The sequence below is a fragment of the Sinocyclocheilus rhinocerous genome, unplaced genomic scaffold (assembly GCF_001515625.1).
Source record: "Sinocyclocheilus rhinocerous isolate Xijiao unplaced genomic scaffold, SAMN03320098_v1.1 scaffold1152, whole genome shotgun sequence".
NCBI classification, from domain to species: domain Eukaryota; kingdom Metazoa; phylum Chordata; class Actinopteri; order Cypriniformes; family Cyprinidae; genus Sinocyclocheilus; species Sinocyclocheilus rhinocerous.
The window spans coordinates 479,659-497,787 of record NW_015625590.1 but is presented as its reverse complement, the minus strand read 5'-3'; the positions used below and the strand labels follow the sequence as shown (position 1 = coordinate 497,787).

At 34.3% G+C, this 18,129-nt stretch overlaps 2 protein-coding genes and 3 pseudogenes across 2 annotated transcripts; 2 read left to right on the top strand and 3 right to left on the bottom strand.

The window, feature by feature from the left end:
* Positions 1 to 950: 950 nt before the first annotated feature.
* LOC107757399 (olfactory receptor 52E8-like) lies at positions 951 to 1,890 on the bottom strand (annotated as a pseudogene).
* A 3,601-nt stretch (positions 1,891 to 5,491) lies between these two features.
* On the top strand, positions 5,492 to 6,448 carry LOC107757203 (olfactory receptor 2AT4-like; annotated as a pseudogene).
* Positions 6,449 to 7,025: 577 nt separating this feature from the next.
* Positions 7,026 to 8,033, bottom strand: LOC107757194 (olfactory receptor 1C1-like). The gene has a single exon (XM_016574614.1). The coding sequence runs from the start codon at positions 8,004 to 8,006 to the stop codon at positions 7,026 to 7,028; it is 981 nt and encodes a 326-aa protein (XP_016430100.1). The 5' UTR covers positions 8,007 to 8,033.
* Positions 8,034 to 12,920: 4,887 nt separating this feature from the next.
* On the top strand, positions 12,921 to 13,877 carry LOC107757184 (olfactory receptor 2AT4-like; annotated as a pseudogene).
* A 577-nt stretch (positions 13,878 to 14,454) lies between these two features.
* LOC107757176 (olfactory receptor 1C1-like) lies at positions 14,455 to 15,462 on the bottom strand. The gene has a single exon (XM_016574593.1). It carries the CDS (start codon positions 15,433 to 15,435, stop codon positions 14,455 to 14,457), a length of 981 nt encoding a protein of 326 aa, XP_016430079.1. The 5' UTR covers positions 15,436 to 15,462.
* Between the last annotated feature and the right edge of the window lie 2,667 nt (positions 15,463 to 18,129).

Genomic DNA, 18,129 nt, shown 5'->3' with positions numbered 1-18,129 from the left:
ACATCTGGGAAGAGACCGGGTGCACCGGTCCTGTGCAGAGAAACACACGGAGTAGAGGTGGTGGGAGAATTAGCAGCGCGCTGTATACTTACCTCGGACTTGTGAGCGTCAGCCTGGGATGATTCCAGCGCGGCTCTCTGCTCTCTCAGCTGGGTCTGCCTCACCAACAGGTCGCGGATCTGCTTCTCCACGGCCTCCAGCTCGAGCTGCACCGAATGCAGCTTGAACGTGTCCTCACCTGCACTCAAAGGTAGACACACATCCGCCATTAAAGCAAGTAACAGTGAGTAAAACAATGGTAATGTGTGTGTATTTGTAATGTAAGCGAGGTTAGCGGCAACCACGCTGGCGATGCTAGCGGGCTAAATTAATACTGAAATGCAAAGAAATCAACAAGATGCTATAATAGATACGTATACATTTCCCATACTTCTCAGTTTTGCAGACAAACGGATGAATGACAATCACTTTAAAAAATAAGAGGCCTGATTATTCCTAATAGAAGACTATGAAAAACTAAGAGTAGCAGCTTTATGTTATATAGCTCTTTAAGTACATACACATAATATTCACTCAGTTATACATATAGCCTACACATAATATTCATACAGTTGTAGGTTATTCATTTATTTCAGTGTGCCATAAAAATACAGAACAGACAGTAATAGCTCACATACCCATGTGAAACAACAAAATCAATGTTAATCATATTCAGCATGTAGTGATGATGGCAGTACAAACCATAAAATGACAGTATACATGCCCTACTTGCAGTCATTCTTTTTCTCTTTAATTTAATAAAGTTCAGCTGTATCTTGCTTATTTACAACAAGATGTGTGCATTAAACGTGCAATGAATACATAAAATGAACAACTTCTTTGAGAAGAGGAACGAACAAACATTTTGTTATCAATCTGAAATACCCTGGTCAATGGATGCAGACTTTTTTTTAAATCACTGTTTGGATGAAGTTCTTAACTTCAGCTGTGTTTAAGACATATATCATGGGATTTAGCATCGGTGGAACAGCATATGCCAGAGATGTACTGATGACTCTCACATTGGGAGACAGAGAAAGCATGATTGCAGCGATATATGTGCAGATTATGGGAAGGAAACACACTCCAACTAACAACAGGTGAGAAACACAGGTCTTCAGGGCCTTAATACGGCCCTCCCCATGTTGTAATCTTACTTAAAGCGAAAAAAATGCAAAGGTAAGACAGGAATATTATCAGCGGAGCAGCAAAGTAGACAGCTGTGTTGAGTTTTGCCATAAATGAATTCACGCTGTTGTCATTACATGCCATTCTATACACTGGTCCATGGTCACAAAAATAACTCTGTATCTCATTGGACTTGCAGAATGAAAGTCGAGTGACCAAAGATACTGTCAAGCCCACCAGAAAAGTGCTAAGCATCCACATTATTGAGAAAACAGAACACATGACAGCATTATTTACAATGGCGTGATATCTTAGTGACAAGCAAATAGCAACAAAGCGATCAAATGCCAAGACAACAAGGCTGACACACTGTATTGTATTAAAGAAGTAAACAAAAAACATGTTTGCCAAACAAGCATTGTAGGAGATGTACTGTGACTCAAAAAGAAAAGTCTTCATCATTTTAGGAATCAGTGCATTAGTTTCACCAATATCAGCCAAGGCCAAATGAAACACACCAATGTACTTTGGACTGTGCAGACTCCCGTCAATGGCTATAATGAGAAGGACTATAGAGTTCCCAATCACAGCAACAATATAAATGAAAAACAGGAACATATAGTAATAGCTGCTGTATGGTATACCTGAAAGTCCACTGATGAAAAAGTATTCAGGATGCAAAACAGAGATATTTTGGGAAAAACTGGCATTTAAGATATACATGGCAGCTTTTTCTTTGATGTTTCGTCCTGCTGAAATCAGAAATAATAGGCTAAGAGTGTGAGGGGAAAATTCTCACAGTATTTTACACAATTATCTAAACTATTTCACGTAAACAACGAGAACGTAAACAAGACGTTACCCTACTGTTCAGTACAAGTTACTATATAAACTCCGCTATGTTTGCACTGAAGCCATTTAGTTTAGCTGTAGCGTGGGCACTAAGTTAATTACGTTATTACGTTTTTGAGTGTTAACTTTCATCAATAAAAAGTTAAAACTAAACCCTCAGTACAAACTGAACATTTACGGAAGCTTCGGAATAGGAGTAGCCTAACAGTTGAAATAAAACGGAAATCCGATTGAATTACATTAATGAGTTGATGTTGTAGCCTACATGACGGATTTATTCATCTTTTTAATCTATTGTCGCTTATAGGCCTATTTTAACATGAACATTACAGCTAGTAGCCTATAGTCAGCCCAAAGCTAATCAGTGCACTTATATGCACGCTCATTTTGACAGTTTCTACACATAAAAATATTAAATAAACGACAAAATGACCCTTTTCTTACCAATGTGTTAAATTACTTCAATCATTTATTCGTTGCCATTAATTAAGATATAGGCTAGTTCCTGAATTTTTAGTGTTTACATATTTATGTATGAAAAAAATTGTCAGGAAAAATTAATAAGTTTTAAATTATATTTTTTACGGGTTTGAACGCGTAAAACCTTAAAAATGGCGGATGCAACCCTGCCCTGCTCCTCTTTGCCCCCTGCTTTGACGGTCCAAACTCAGGGATAGTTTTTTAAAAGCAACTAGGCTCAATACTGTCGTCAGACATAGGTACGAACGTACGTAAAATATGATTAAGCTGAGCTTTCATTAGCCTATGTAAGACTCCACGCAGACAAAGACAGCAGGTAAAGTCACTGTCCTCAGTCAATAAAAAATCAATCGCAGTCGGAAAAGACAATCCTGTTGATCATGTCTCTTCTGTACGCACGGAACGTTTTTGCTCAAGCTACGTTTAGAGTAGAAACCGCTTCGCAGTGCAGAAGGATGGATTTTCCCCTATTATTATGCGCCCTGTCATAATATCTAAGAAACAGACATAAAGTAGGCTACTCTGTGCGCAAAGTAGGCCTACAATTACGGAGCCACAAAAAAGAAAATCTGCGGTTATAACATGCGACTGGCGCACTTCTGCTGTACACTCGGACTTATTAGATGAAAAGCGTTGGCCGTGATTGGCACATTGGGCGTGACAGATAAGAGGGCGGGGCCTTTACATAGATCACAACAGAGTCCGTGTGGGGGGAAAACACAAACAAAAACAAATCAAAAATGTGTTACATTGAATATGAAAGGACATTTTTGCTGCTAATTTATTGAAGGGAACTGTATTTAAATTCTACTGTGTCTCTTCATTTTTTGTGATTTTTAATAGGCCTACGTTTTATTCTTTTAATAGGTAGCCTACATACATACATATTCTGTTTTTCTTTGTGAAATATATGAATCATAGAAATACAAATACACTTTCAGCAAAAAGCTAAAATGTGTATGGTAGATACAAGCACGCACTGCTTTAAATCTTGCTTGTCCTTATTCAGTATGTCAGTGTATTCCAATTTATATCTGCTGACATCTCATGAGAGCATGAATACAGTGACGCAATATATGCTTTGTCCTCCTTTTCTGAAATTACAACAAACTGTAAAACAAGAAAAAAAAATGATGGATAAAAATCTTTAAGTAAATTCATATTCAGATATTTTTGGGAAAATACTGGTTTCTTTGGAAGTTTTGATTAAAGTTTTTTGAAGCAAATGATGTGAAAAAGCTTGCTTTAACCTAACATGTAAAAATAAAAACCTCAATTGGGTTGGATCAAGGCTGGATTCTGCGTATGTCAGTGACTGTGTGTGTGTGTGTTATTGCTATTATCGCTATTTGTCCCACATGGCCATTATAATGATCTCTCTGGAGTGCAAAATATCCTTATATTATGTGAGATAATTAAATATTCATTTTACAATGACCTTCATTCTCAGCTAAGAATTCACTTAGTGATATAAATACCATATTTTTATCTTACACTGATTTGTTTACTGATTAATTTTATCTTAAAACAATAAAGCATTACACATTACATAGATGTTCTTTTGTACCATTTTGTTTTTATCTATGACAAAGGTTTAATATATATTTTGTTGATTAGATTGTTGCATCAAAAAGGTAAAGTTATCATGATAATTTACAAAAAACAAAAATAATTAAATTCTATAGAAGAGCCATTTGTAAAGTTGCTCATTTTTTTAAATCACAAAATTAAACATTTTAAATTCTGATATTAATCATTTTATTTCTAAATCACAAGGATTTTGCAGTTTGAGTGTTTATAGGGGTTTGTGTAAAATCATTTCTCTGTGTACATACATTGTCATGTAGTATACTTGATTATGTCAACAGAGGCTTTGTTAACAAACTATGCCACCTTAGAAACTGTTGTTTGCTAACGTATGTTTGCTAACGACGGCACATTCACAAAGGTATGCACTCATTAGGAATAGTGAAAAAACAAGTTGCAAATGAAGACTATGGGGAAATGGCACCCATCATTAGGTTTTTTATGATACAATGTCTGTTTGTATTTCAAAAGATAAACTGAAGATCATGTAAAGCAGTAATCTGATTGCCTTTTTATGCTCTCACATTATTTGAAAGACACTCAAGCTGAACTTTGAACTCCTGAAAGTCAAAGTTCCCAGGAGGTTAATGTTCAATACGTGTGTACCTACAGGACACGAGAGTATGTGTGCCATCAGATTAAGACTACAGTTATAAAATTGTATACAAAATCTCATTAAAAACATTCCCATCAGCACCAAGTGCTAAATTAAGAACAATATTTAAAAGATAATTTATACATTTTTAGTTCATAACCAATGATCAATACTACTTCTACAACTACTACTACTAATAATAAGTATAATAAATGTTAAAAAAATGGTACAAAAACTGTCACTGGGCAGTACCCTTTCAAAAGGTACTAATATTTACCATTTAGGTACTAATATGCCTGTATAAATGTATGTAAGTTTTTTACCTTGAAATATCACTTTCAAGAATCATTCTGATGGTACACTGACTGTAATAAGGCCAATGGCTTCTTTTTCCCACGCTCCATGAGGGCACGGGAGAGGAAAACAATCACTATCTTAGTACATACTAAATGACCTTTTCTTCTGAGAGTGTAGAAAGAAATGATTATACCTGGAGCCTGTGCATCAACTGTTTTACGTCATTCCCTTCTATATATTTATAACAATTTGTCTGTTAACCCCACATATATCTGTGATTGAAGCAGAATGCACTTCATGATACCTCATGAAAGAGGTATGCAATGTGTGCCTTCTGTGTTTTCAACCAACTGATTACAGGCTGATTCCATCATTCTCTAACAAAACATCTTTGGTTGATTACACTATCAAACTTGTCTGCTTTTTTATTATTGAAACTGTGTCATGTTAATTGTGAATTGTGTATTGTGTACATTCAGAACTCTAAAACTGTTCTAAGGACTTTCATTCATCATGTCAGTGGGAAACGTCAGCTTTATAAAGGATTTTGTGATAGTCGGCTTTCCTGGACTTCAGCCTCATTACTATGGGCTTGTATCAGCGCTTCTGTTTTTTGTTTATGTGTTTACTTGGGAAATGCTGTATTTTTGGCATTGTTTGTAATGAGTAGGAGCCTTCAGAAACCTGTTTATTATTTCATTATAAATCTAGTTGTGTGTGATGTACTATTCAGCACCACAACATTACCAAAGATAATCAGCAGGTACTGGTTTCAAGATGGAACCATTTCATTCATGGGCTGCTTTCTTCAGATGTTTTTTGTGCATTATTTTGACTCAGTCACTGCACGATTGTTGGCAGTAATGGCTATAGATCGCTATGCAGCAATCTGTTTATCACTTCGGCATCATAGTCATGACAAACAGAAATGTTTTCATTCTGATCCTGGGCTCATGGTTGTTACGTTTGATAGGCCCCTTGATGATGATCATTCGAGCTGATCCTCTTCCTTACTGTGCGAGCAATACCATTGTGCACTGTTACTGTGATCATATTGCCATCACAACACCTGCATGCACTGACAGAGAAGAATATATTTATCCAGCATTCATTCATGCTATGATAGTACTGCTGGGCTCTCTTGCTGTAATTGTTTTCTCTTACTGTGCTATCATTGTGGCAGTTCTGCGTATATCGAGCGCTCAAGGAAGGATGAAGACTTTCTCCACCTGCAGTCCTCAGCTCATCATAATTGCCCTTTTTTTCCTACCCAGATGTTTTAATTATTTGTCAAGCAATATTAATATAAAATTCAGTACTGATTTGCGATTAGTCATTATTATGATGAATAGCCTTTTACCACCCATGATCAACCCCCTCATTTATTGTTTGAGAACAGATGAGGTAAAGAAGGTTTTAATAAGAAAACTTCAAAGGAAAAAAATAGACATTAAATCAGGGAAGACTTGACTGTACCTCTTTTGTCTGTAGTCTTATAATATTTTATTTATATTGGCCTACTGTTTATATTTTCTGAAATTCACATGAGCAAAAGGGAATAGAAATACAATTTTAATTAAATATTTTAATACATATATACAAATATTATGCTTTCAAAAGTTAATTTTTCAAATTATGCATTCATGAAAAGATTGTTCACTGACATTATTCGTACTGTAAGTCATAAAGACCTCTGGGGACCAGCAACTGTTACCTACATTCTTCAAAATCTAGAATTTGGTAATTTGGTAAGATTTTAGTATAGGGACCAATTCTCACTATTAACTAGTTGCTTATTAGCATGCCTATTATGAACATATTGACTGTTTATTAGTACTTATAAAGCACATATTCTGCATGACCATATTCTACATCCCTAATCCTACCCAATACCTAAACTTAACAACTACCTAAACAGCAAAATAGGAGTTTATTGAGGCAAAAGTCATAGTTAATGGTTTGTTAATAGCGAGAATTGGACCTTAAAATAAAGTGTGACCGGTAATTTAATTCCCAATCATTAAATATAAATAAATAGACATTTCAGTCATTTAAAAATGTTCTCTCTAATTGGTGCAGATTTGTTTTTAAGCATTTTTTGAATTATGTCTTTGATTTCAGCCGTCTTTAAAACATAAATGATAGGATTTAGCATCGGTGGAACAGCATAAGCCAGAGAGGTGCTGATGACCCTTGCATTGGGTGTGAGAGAAACCAATATTGCAGCAATGTATGAGCAGCAAATTGGCAGGAAATATATCCCTACTAAAAACAGGTGAGAGAAACAGGTCTTCAGAGCTTTTAAACGCCCTTGCCAAGTTGTAATTTTGATTAAAGCAAGAAAAATTCCCATATATGAAAGGAATATAATGATCAATGGTGCTACAAGGTATAAAGCTGAGACAAGAAATGCAATGATCTTATTAATGCTGTTGTCATTACATGCCAACCTAAACACTGGTCCGTGATCACAAAAATAACTCTGTATCACATTAGATTCACAGAATGAAAGTCGGGTGATCAAAGACACCATCAAGGCCACAATCGAAAAATTAAATGCCCAAACTGCTGAGAAAACTAAAACCATACTGGTATTGTTTACAAGAGCATGATATCTTAATGGCAGGCAAATTGCAATGAAGCGATCATATGCCAGAACAACAAGAGTGACACTTTGCATAGAACTGAAGAGGAACACAAAAAACATGTTTGCCAAACAAGCATTGAAAGAGATGTACTGCGAGTCAAACAGAAAATTATTCATCATGTTAGGAATCAGTGCATTAGTTTCACCAATATCAGCCAAGGCCAAATTAAACACACCAATGTACTTTGGACTGTGCAGGCTTCGTTCAAAAGCAATAATGAGAAGCACTATAGAGTTCCCAATTACAGTAATAAAATAAATCATGAATAAGAATATATAGTAATAACTGCTGTACGGTATTCCTGAAAGTCCAACAATGAAAAAGTATTTAGGATGAACAATGGAGACATTCTGGGAAAAGCTTGCATTTAGAGAACTCATGGCAGCTTTGCGTTTGGTGTTTTGAGCAAGCTGAAAATAGAAATTACCACAAAAACATAAGCAAAATCTAGGAAATTTACAAAACTGTAATTTTAAATGTCACTACAATTAAAAATTCTGAAAATATACCTTCATGTAATTTAGCATATGTATGTATGTATATATAAAGCTTTAAAGTCTGAGCAAACAAGGACAGTGACTGTCTGAATACTTATGAGCTGCTTTGAAGGAAATTACTCTGCTACAAATGCTGGTCCTTATCCATTCATGCTGCAAAGATCACTGGATATTTGTGTCACTGAATCCAAATATATCTTCTGATTCATCTCTTGAGAGCCTTCAGACAACACAGTGATGTAATACTTATATGTTGTAGTAAATGTTTTTGTCACTATTTTGGAACAATTTTTTATTCCTCACAACCACTGCTCTTTCTGTTCTCATTTGTGCATACCATGATATGGTATTTCAATAAATTTATTGTTTGTCTATTATGTGACACAGAATGTCTGTGTACTTTCATTTCAAGCACCAAGTGAATATAAACAATTGTATAGGATTATATATAATAAAACACGGTAATTATTATTCTGTTTAACGCATCAAAAAATATTTAACATAATTAATGCAGCCTTTTTTTGCAGCCTTTAATTAATCCTTTTTTTTCGTCCTTGGAATCCTTTGGCTAGAGTTACAGTAGACCATGCGTCTGTCCAAATACCCACACTTGCCAGGTCTTAAAAATGACAAAGCACAGTGCCCTTAACACACACTAAATCCACACTCCGAAGTGGTATTCAAGGCTAAGCGTATCCTATCATGCATCATGTTCTGGAAATAAATCGCATAACTTTTTTTCCGAGATCTTGGAAATGGATGTCATGGAAACCTGTCCAGTGTAAATTAAATATTAATAAATAATTACATATTACATTTAATTTGGTAGTAAAACATAACGTGTTGCACATTTTATTGTTGCAAAGATGCGTGCGTATTTTGTATAACATTTGCAACTGCTTTTTATCACTTAATTAGATGCACCACAATTACTAAATTGTGTAATCTGTTATGGGGATAACTGAACAGACATTTAAAAGTTTATATTAAATGCAAAGTATTAAAATCAAATCAAAATCAAAATAAAGCTCTGTAAACACTTGCGTTTTTATAACTCTATAATCGTGTCCCATCGGGTAACGAAAAGTTCTACACACATTTGTGGTCTCCACACCCACTTATATGGCAAGCTGTTTCAGTTTAAAATGTTCCCAGCATTACTCGTCGTAATTGCATTTTTACTTGTAACAATTAAATTACAGAGTTCTGCAATTCAGTTCTTACTAGTAAAAATTATAATTATAATTAATCAGAGAGATCTGTAATTTCATTTTTATTAGTAAGAACCGAATTAGAAAGCTCTCTAATTGGCATTGTTACTCGTAAGAATTGAACTGTAGAGCTCTCTAATTTAATTTTAATTCTTATTAGTAAGAATGCAATTGCAGAGCTTACTAATTCAGTGTTTTTGAGTGTTAACTTTCATCAATAAAAAGTTAAAACTAAACCCTCAGTACAAACTGAACATTTACGGAAGCTTCGGAATAGGAGTAGCCTAACAGTTGAAATAAAACGGAAATCCGATTGAATTACATTAATGAGTTGATGTTGTAGCCTACATGACGGATTTATTCATCTTTTTAATCTATTGTCGCTTATAGGCCTATTTTAACATGAACATTACAGCTAGTAGCCTATAGTCAGCCCGAAGCTAATCAGTGCACTTATATGTACGCTCATTTTGACAGTTTCTACACATAAAAATATTAAATAAACGACAAAATGACCCTTTTCTTACCAATGTGTTAAATTACTTCAATCATTTATTCGTTGCCATTAATTAAGATATAGGCTAGTTCCTGAATTTTTAGTGTTTACATATTTATGTATGAAAAAAATTGTCAGGAAAAATTAATAAGTTTTAAATTATATTTTTTACGGGTTTGAACGCGTAAAACCTTAAAAATGGCGGATGCAACCCTGCCCTGCTCCTCTTTGCCCCCTGCTTTGACGGTCCAAACTCAGGGATAGTTTTTTAAAAGCAACTAGGCTCAATACTGTCGTCAGACATAGGTACGAACGTACGTAAAATATGATTAAGCTGAGCTTTCATTAGCCTATGTAAGACTCCACGCAGACAAAGACAGCAGGTAAAGTCACTGTCCTCAGTCAATAAAAAATCAATCGCAGTCGGAAAAGACAATCCTGTTGATCATGTCTCTTCTGTACGCACGGAACGTTTTTGCTCAAGCTACGTTTAGAGTAGAAACCGCTTCGCAGTGCAGAAGGATGGATTTTCCCCTATTATTATGCGCCCTGTCATAATATCTAAGAAACAGACATAAAGTAGGCTACTCTGTGCGCAAAGTAGGCCTACAATTACGGAGCCACAAAAAAGAAAATCTGCGGTTATAACATGCGACTGGCGCACTTCTGCTGTACACTCGGACTTATTAGATGAAAAGCGTTGGCCGTGATTGGCACATTGGGCGTGACAGATAAGAGGGCGGGGCCTTTACATAGATCACAACAGAGTCAGTGTGGGGGGAAAACACAAACAAAAACAAATCAAAAATGTGTTACATTGAATATGAAAGGACATTTTTGCTGCTAATTTATTGAAGGGAACTGTATTTAAATTCTACTGTGTCTCTTCATTTTTTGTGATTTTTAATAGGCCTACGTTTTATTCTTTTAATAGGTAGCCTACATACATACATATTCTGTTTTTCTTTGTGAAATATATGAATCATAGAAATACAAATACACTTTCAGCAAAAAGCTAAAATGTGTATGGTAGATACAAGCACGCACTGCTTTAAATCTTGCTTGTCCTTATTCAGTATGTCAGTGTATTCCAATTTATATCTGCTGACACATCTCATGAGAGCATGAATACAGTGATGCAATATATGCTTTGTCCTCCTTTTCTGAAATTACAACAAACTGTAAAACAAGAAAAAAAATGATGGATAAAAATCTTTAAGTAAATTCATATTCAGATATTTTTGGGAAAATACTGGTTTCTTTGGAAGTTTTGATTAAAGTTTTTTGAAGCAAATGATGTGAAAAAGCTTGCTTTAACCTAACATGTAAAAATAAAAACCTCAATTGGGTTGGATCAAGGCTGGATTCTGCGTATGTCAGTGACTGTGTGTGTGTGTGTTATTGCTATTATCGCTATTTGTCCCACATGGCCATTATAATGATCTCTCTGGAGTGCAAAATATCCTTATATTATGTGAGATAATTAAATATTCATTTTACAATGACCTTCATTCTCAGCTAAGAATTCACTTAGTGATATAAATACCATATTTTTATCTTACACTGATTTGTTTACTGATTAATTTTATCTTAAAACAATAAAGCATTACACATTACATAGATGTTCTTTTGTACCATTTTGTTTTTATCTATGACAAAGGTTTAATATATATTTTGTTGATTAGATTGTTGCATCAAAAAGGTAAAGTTATCATGATAATTTACAAAAAACTAAAATAATTAAATTCTATAGAAGAGCCATTTGTAAAGTTGCTCATTTTTTTAAATCACAAAATTAAACATTTTAAATTCTGATATTAATCATTTTATTTCTAAATCACAAGGATTTTGCAGTTTGAGTGTCTATAGGGGAACTATTTTCAGTAAGAACAGAAGTTGTTGTTTGTGTAAAATCATTTCTCTGTGTACATACATTGTCATGTAGTATACTTGATTATGTCAACAGAGGCTTTGTTAACAAACTATGCCACCTTAGAAACTGTTGTTTGCTAACGTATGTTTGCTAACGACGGCACATTCACAAAGGTATGCACTCATTAGGAATAGTGAAAAAACAAGTTGCAAATGAAGACTATGGGGAAATGGCACCCATCATTAGGTTTTTTATGATACAATGTCTGTTTGTATTTCAAAAGATAAACTGAAGATCATGTAAAGCAGTAATCTGATTGCCTTTTTATGCTCTCACATTATTTGAAAGACACTCAAGCTGAACTTTGAACTCCTGAAAGTCAAAGTTCCCAGGAGGTTAATGTTCAATACGTGTGTACCTACAGGACACGAGAGTATGTGTGCCATCAGATTAAGACTACAGTTATAAAATTGTATACAAAATCTCATTAAAAACATTCCCATCAGCACCAAGTGCTAAATTAAGAACAATATTTAAAAGATAATTTATACATTTTTAGTTCATAACCAATGATCAATACTACTTCTACAACTACTACTACTAATAATAAGTATAATAAATGTTTAAAAAATGGTACAAAAACTGTCACTGGGCAGTACCCTTTCAAAAGGTACTAATATTTACCATTTAGGTACTAATATGCCTGTATAAATGTATGTAAGTTTTTTACCTTGAAATATCACTTTCAAGAATCATTCTGATGGTACACTGACTGTAATAAGGCCAATGGCTTCTTTTTCCCACGCTCCATGAGGGCACGGGAGAGGAAAATAATCACTATCTTAGTACATACTAAATGACCTTTTCTTCTGAGAGTGTAGAAAGAAATGATTATACCTGGAGCCTGTGCATCAACTGTTTTACGTCATTCCCTTCTATATATTTATAACAATTTGTCTGTTAACCCCACATATATCTGTGATTGAAGCAGAATGCACTTCATGATACCTCATGAAAGAGGTATGCAATGTGTGCCTTCTGTGTTTTCAACCAACTGATTACAGGCTGATTCCATCATTCTCTAACAAAACATCTTTGGTTGATTACACTATCAAACTTGTCTGCTTTTTTATTATTGAAACTGTGTCATGTTAATTGTGAATTGTGTATTGTGTACATTCAGAACTCTAAAACTGTTCTAAGGACTTTCATTCATCATGTCAGTGGGAAACGTCAGCTTTATAAAGGATTTTGTGATAGTCGGCTTTCCTGGACTTCAGCCTCATTACTATGGCCTTGTATCAGCGCTTCTGTTTTTTGTTTATGTGTTTACTTGGGAAATGCTGTATTTTTGGCATTGTTTGTAATGAGTAGGAGCCTTCAGAAACCTGTTTATTATTTCATTATAAATCTAGTTGTGTGTGATGTACTATTCAGCACAGCAACATTACCAAAGATAATCAGCAGGTACTGGTTTCAAGATGGAACCATTTCATTCATGGGCTGCTTTCTTCAGATGTTTTTTGTGCATTATTTTGACTCAGTCACTGCACGATTGTTGGCAGTAATGGCTATAGATCGCTATGCAGCAATCTGTTTATCACTTCGGTATCATAGTCATGACAAACAGAAATGTTTTCATTCTGATCCTGGGCTCATGGTTGTTGGGTTTGATAGGCCCCTTGATGATGATCATTCGAGCTGATCCTCTTCCTTACTGTGCGAGCAATACCATTGTGCACTGTTACTGTGATCATATTGCCATCACAACACCTGCATGCACTGACAGAGAAGAATATAGTTATCCAGCATTCATTCATGCTATGATAGTACTGCTGGGCTCTCTTGCTGTAATTGTTTTCTCTTACTGTGCTATCATTGTGGCAGTTCTGCGTATATCGAGCGCTCAAGGAAGGATGAAGACTTTCTCCACCTGCAGTCCTCAGCTCATCATAATTGCCCTTTTTTTCCTACCCAGATGTTTTAATTATTTGTCAAGCAATATTAATATAAAATTCAGTACTGATTTGCGATTAGTCATTATTATGATGAATAGCCTTTTACCACCCATGATCAACCCCCTCATTTATTGTTTGAGAACAGATGAGGTAAAGAAGGTTTTAATAAGAAAACTTCAAAGGAAAAAAATAGACATTAAATCAGGGAAGACTTGACTGTACCTCTTTTGTCTGTAGTCTTATAATATTTTATTTATATTGGCCTACTGTTTATATTTTCTGAAATTCACATGAGCAAAAGGGAATAGAAATACAATTTTAATTAAATATTTTAATACATATATACAAATATTATGCTTTCAAAAGTTAATTTTTCAAATTATGCATTCATGAAAAGATTGTTCACTGACATTATTCGTACTGTAAGTCATAAAGACCTCTGGGGACCAGCAACTGTTACCTACATTCTTCAAAATCTAGAATTTGGTAATTTGGTAAGATTTTAGTATAGGGACCAATTCTCACTATTAACTAGTTGCTTATTAGCATGCCTATTATGAACATATTGACTGTTTATTAGTACTTATAAAGCACATATTCTGCATGACCATATTCTACATCCCTAATCCTACCCAATACCTAAACTTAACAACTACCTAAACAGCAAAATAGGAGTTTATTGAGGCAAAAGTCATAGTTAATGGTTTGTTAATAGCGAGAATTGGACCTTAAAATAAAGTGTGACCGGTAATTTAATTCCCAATCATTAAATATAAATAAATAGACATTTCAGTCATTTAAAAATGTTCTCTCTAATTGGTGCAGATTTGTTTTTAAGCATTTTTTGAATTATGTCTTTGATTTCAGCCGTCTTTAAAACATAAATGATAGGATTTAGCATCGGTGGAACAGCATAAGCCAGAGAGGTGCTGATGACCCTTGCATTGGGTGTGAGAGAAACCAATATTGCAGCAATGTATGAGCAGCAAATTGGCAGGAAATATATCCCTACTAAAAACAGGTGAGAGAAACAGGTCCTCAGAGCTTTTAAACGCCCTTGCCAAGTTGTAATTTTGATTAAAGCAAGAAAAATTCCCATATATGAAAGGAATATAATGATCAATGGTGCTACAAGGTATAAAGCTGAGACAAGAAATGCAATGATCTTATTAATGCTGTTGTCATTACATGCCAACCTAAACACTGGTCCGTGATCACAAAAATAACTCTGTATCACATTAGATTCACAGAATGAAAGTCGGGTGATCAAAGACACCATCAAGGCCACAATCGAAAAATTAAATGCCCAAACTGCTGAGAAAACTAAAACCATACTGGTATTGTTTACAAGAGCATGATATCTTAATGGCAGGCAAATTGCAATGAAGCGATCATATGCCAGAACAACAAGAGTGACACTTTGCATAGAACTGAAGAGGAACACAAAAAACATGTTTGCCAAACAAGCATTGAAAGAGATGTACTGCGAGTCAAACAGAAAATTATTCATCATGTTAGGAATCAGTGCATTAGTTTCACCAATATCAGCCAAGGCCAAATTAAACACACCAATGTACTTTGGACTGTGCAGGCTTCGTTCAAAAGCAATAATGAGAAGCACTATAGAGTTCCCAATTACAGTAATAAAATAAATCATGAATAAGAATATATAGTAATAACTGCTGTACGGTATTCCTGAAAGTCCAACAATGAAAAAGTATTTAGGATGAACAATGGAGACATTCTGGGAAAAGCTTGCATTTAGAGAACTCATGGCAGCTTTGCGTTTGGTGTTTTGAGCAAGCTGAAAATAGAAATGATCACAAAAACATAAGCAAAATCTAGGAAATTTACAAAACTGTAATTTGAAATGTCACTACAATTAAAAATTCTGAAAATATACCTTCATGTAATTTAGCATATGTATGTATGTATATATAAAGCTTTAAAGTCTGAGCAAACAAGGACAGTGACTGTCTGAATACTTATGAGCTGCTTTGAAGGAAATTACTCTGCTACAAATGCTGGTCCTTATCCATTCATGCTGCAAAGATCACTGGATATTTGTGTCACTGAATCCAAATATATCTTCTGATTCATCTCTTGAGAGCCTTCAGACAACACAGTGATGTAATACTTATATGTTGTAGTAAATGTTTTTGTCACTATTTTGGAACAATTTTTTATTCCTCACAACCACTGCTCTTTCTGTTCTCATTTGTGCATACCATGATATGGTATTTCAATAAATTTATTGTTTGTCTATTATGTGACACAGAATGTCTGTGTACTTTCATTTCAAGCACCAAGTGAATATAAACAATTGTATAGGATTATATATAATAAAACACGGTAATTATTATTCTGTTTAACGCATCAAAAAATATTTAAATAAGAATATATAGTAATAACTGCTGTACGGTATGCCTGAAAGTCCAACAATGAAAAAGTATTTAGGATGAACAATGGAGACATTCTGGGAAAAGCTTGCATTTAGAGAACTCATGGCAGCTTTGCGTTTGGTGTTTTGAGCAAGCTGAAAATAGAAATTACCACAAAAACATAAGCAAAATCTAGGAAATTTACAAAACTGTAATTTTAAATGTCACTACAATTAAAAATTCTGAAAATATACCTTCATGTAATTTAGCATATGTATGTATGTATATATAAAGCTTTAAAGTCTGAGCAAACAAGGACAGTGACTGTCTGAATACTTATGAGCTGCTTTGAAGGAAATTACTCTGCTACAAATGCTGGTCCTTATCCATTCATGCTGCAAAGATCACTGGATATTTGTGTCACTGAATCCAAATATATCTTCTGATTCATCTCTTGAGAGCCTTCAGACGATACAGTGATGTAATATGTTTTGGCAAATGTTTTGGCCACTATAGTTTGGATCAATGTTTTATTTACTGGTCTGCAAGCAATCCTCACAACAATTGTGTTCTCATTTATGCACAACAATATTATAGTTATTTAAGGATGAACAGGAAGCATTAAATGAATAAAATGGAAGATCATAAAATATTTTTGTTAAAAAGTATTTTGTTCATCATTTATATACAGTATTATCAGTTGGTAACAATATCAACAATCAGTTTAGTGGTGACCAAAAAATAACCCCTCTGGGCCAGGGGTGTGCAATCCTGCTCCAGAAGGGCCTTCCAGAAGAGCTTAGCTCTCGGCCTCATGAAGTACACTTGAAGCAGCTAATCAAGCTCATCAGGATCACTATAAACTTTTAGGCATGTCTGTTGGAGCTAAACTATATAATTTACATTAGAATATGTGTTAATTCTATAGTTTATTGTTATATTCTGATGTACTTCTGATTTGTTGACACTTAGGTTGTGCTTTTTTTTTCTTTATGATCTATATTAATTTAGTGATTCAGTGGATTTAAATTTTGATGCTGAAACTTTAATGTATTTGTTCTGATTTTTCCTTCCTTATTATTTGATTTGATTTTGACAGCCAGTGTGAAATTTTATCACTATAGAGGCCATCCTGATAGAAGGTTATTAAAATAACTTGGATTCTTAAAATTGCTTAAAAGATATGAATATTGGAAAATAGTAAGTGTATCCAAACTTTTGACTAGTACAGTAAACAATTTAAATATATATATTAGTAGGACTTAGATAATCAGTATACAGCATAAGGGATGGGAGATTTAAAGTAATTGTGTGTATTACTTTGTCTCTGTCACCCTCTTCTGGTTATGTTTGGGATGTACAACACACTAGCAGGGCTGCGTTCAGCCCCGACAAAACGGTGCTTTTTTTTTTTAAGATTATGAAGTTGGGCCTTTTCTGGCAGCTGTTAAAATAACATTTACAAAATAATTATTAATTCTTATTTAATTTTGAGATCAGTGTATCATTAGATAGATCTTCATAATGACAATAATTTCTTAATTTCTGTCACAAGTGCAAAATTAATGGGTTGTTATCGAAATTTCGAATAGAATAACGAGACACGTACCTGAACATATGTGATCACAGGGCTTCTCTTAACAACGTCCATTTTGGCTTTTAGTCGAAAAATGTGTATACTTGGCGGAAATCGATGTATTCACCAGTGTTGCCAACTGCTTTCAATTGAAAGTAGCTAAAACTGGTAGCTAAATGCAGGGCCGTTTCTAGCCAATTTGACGCCCTAGGCGAAATCCCTTTTATTTATAGGCTACATAAAACTAACAAATATGCAATTATTATAGTATATAGCCTGTTTGTATTTTTAATGCGGTTTGGGGTTCTTTAATAATAATAATTTAAAAAAAGATGTATACACGAGAAACCAGTTTAGCATAAAAGGATCAAGTGCTGACAATGAAAGGCCATTTCTGATTTTATTGTTTCTTTGCACGTTGCAGTGTTTTCATTGGCAGAATTAAAACAAAAATCGTTATTTTTGGTATTTTATATGGTCTGTTTATATGGTCTTTTTTTTTTTTTTTTAC